The sequence below is a fragment of the Anneissia japonica genome, unplaced genomic scaffold (genome assembly GCF_011630105.1).
Source record: "Anneissia japonica isolate Jap-2015-1 unplaced genomic scaffold, ASM1163010v1 scaffold288242_len54250_cov106, whole genome shotgun sequence".
Classification (NCBI taxonomy): domain Eukaryota; kingdom Metazoa; phylum Echinodermata; class Crinoidea; order Comatulida; family Comatulidae; genus Anneissia; species Anneissia japonica.
The window spans coordinates 22,960-25,345 of NW_022714443.1; the positions used below are offsets into that span (position 1 = coordinate 22,960).

The window sequence follows — 2,386 nt, forward strand, 5'->3', positions numbered from 1 at the left end:
TCAGGTGTAATTGTGAATGATATGATGAGAGAGTGTTGTAGTGCAGGAGTCAAGTTAGAATTAAGTGAGCTCATTATCAGTGGTAATAATCTCAGTAACATTGATGGTTCTTTGTTTGTATCATTTTTGGGAATTACTTCTGAACCTTTTTTTTTATCAATAAGCAATGACAGTTCATCATGCCATTTCTATATTTATGATAGTGTTTCCCATGGTAATAATTTATTTATCCTTAAAATCATTGTTAATATCCTCAATATTAGTTGTTTCTTATTAGTGTCTTTACTTATTACTATTGAACTGAATGAGCTTACATTAAGAAATTGCAGTTTATCAGGTGCAGTTGTGAATGATATGATAAGAGAGTGCTGTAGTAAAGGAGTCAAGACAGAAATAAAGGTGCTTGATATCAGTGATAATAATTTCAGTGACATTGATTGTTCATTGTTAGCATCTTTATTGGCTATTGCTTCTCAACTGAGGACTCTTAACATGAGTGGTTGCAGTTTGTCAGGTGTAATTGTGAATGATATGATGAGAGAGTGTTGTAGTGCAGGAGTCAAGTTAGAATTAATTGAGCTCAATATCCATGATAATAATCTCAGCAACATTGATGGTTCATTATTAGCATCTTTATTGGTTATTGCTCCTATACTGAGAATTCTTAAAATGAGTGGTTGCAGTTTATCAGGTGTAATTGTGAATGATATGATGAGAGAGTGTTGTAGTGCAGAAGTCAAGTTAAATTTAATGAAGCTCAATATCAGTGATAATAATCTCAGCAACATTGATGGTTCATTATTAGCATCTTTATTGGCTATTGCTTCTACACTGAGTACTCTTAACATGAGTGATTGCAGTTTATCAGGTGTAATTGTGAATGATATGATGAGAGAGTGTTGTAGTAAAGGAGTCAAGACAGAATTAAATGTGCTTGATATCAGTGATAATAATCTCAGCAACATTGATGGTTCATTGTTAGCATCTTTATTGGTTATTGCTCCTATACTGAGAATTCTTAACATGAGTGGTTGCAGTTTATCAGATGTAATTGTGAATGATATGATGAGAGAATGTTGTAGTGCAGGAGTCAAGTTAGAATTAATGGAGCTCAATATCAGTGATAATAATCTCAGCAACATTGATGGTTCATTATTAGCATCTTTATTGGTTATTGCTCCTAAACTGAGTACTCTTAACATGAGTGGTTGCAGTTTATCAGGTGTAATTGTGAATGATATGATGAGAGAGTGTTGTAGTGCAGGAGTCAAGTTAAAATTATTGAAGCTTAATATCGGTGGTAATAATCTCAGTAACATTGATAATTCTTTGTTAGCATCTTTATTGGTTATTGCTCCTAAACTGATTGGTCTTTACATGAGTGGTTGCAGTTTATCAGGTGTAATTGTGAATGATATGATGAGAGAGTGTTGTAGTGCAGGAGTCAAGTTAGAATTAATTGAGCTCAATATCAGTGGTAATAATCTCAGCAACATTGATGGTTCATTATTAGCATCTTTATTGGTTATTGCTCCTATGCTGAGAATTCTTAACATGAGTGGTTGCAGTTTATCAGGTGTAATTGTGAATGATATGATGAGAGAGTGTTGTAGTGCAGGAGTCACATTATATTTAATGGAGCTCAATATCAGTAATAATAATCTCAGCAACATTGATGGTTCATTATTAGCATCTTTATTGGTTATTGCTCCTACACTGAGGACTCTTAACATGAGTGGTTGCAGTTTATCTGGTGTAATTGTGAATGATATGATGAGAGAGTGTTGTAGTCGAAGAGTCAAGTTAAAATTGAACCAGCTTGATGACACAATATAGACAAATAGATAAATAAATTTCTCAAATAGGAACATGTTGTAATAATCATATCAAGTATATATCAACGAAAAGTTCCCTTATATCAGTTGTATGAAAAAATGAGTCTCTGGTGGTATTTAAACCTGCAACCTCTCGCTATCAATTAGAGTATCATAACCATTAGGCCATGTAAAGTTTAAAAATTGGTTAGCATCCTTAGGTTATCAATTTTCATGGTAGGGAGGGAGGTTTTTTCTTGTCAAACATGAAAAAAGAGTGTCGCAAGGAAAAAAAAGCAAAGCAAAGAAGAAAACAATAGAGACTAAAATTGCATACAAATTTTTTAAAATTCATCTATAGCAAGCAGAAACATAAGAACAAGAGTCATAATGCAGTTATTTCTATATAATCACGCACAATTGATCAATATAATCAGAATTGAGTGATCTGGCTAGTTTGCGGACTGGTGGTAAACAAACCTATATTAAATGGCGTTTGTGAGTGTTCTGTAAAGAAAACAATCAGAAATAAATCGGGTTGGTGGCCTTACTGATGGTAGGGAGGGGATGCT

General features: G+C 33.4%; 1 protein-coding gene across 1 annotated transcript in view; it reads left to right on the forward strand.

Moving 5' to 3' along the window:
• The window catches only part of LOC117109028, a 14,096-nt gene extending 12,260 nt beyond the window's left edge, over positions 1-1,836 (forward strand). Inside the window, exons 4-5 of the mRNA XM_033251256.1 lie at positions 5-82; positions 278-1,836. Of these exons, the coding sequence (XP_033107147.1) occupies positions 5-82; positions 278-1,836 (1,637 nt within the window). The remainder of the gene's footprint in view (positions 1-4; positions 83-277) is intronic.
• The last annotated feature ends 550 nt before the right edge of the window (positions 1,837-2,386 follow it).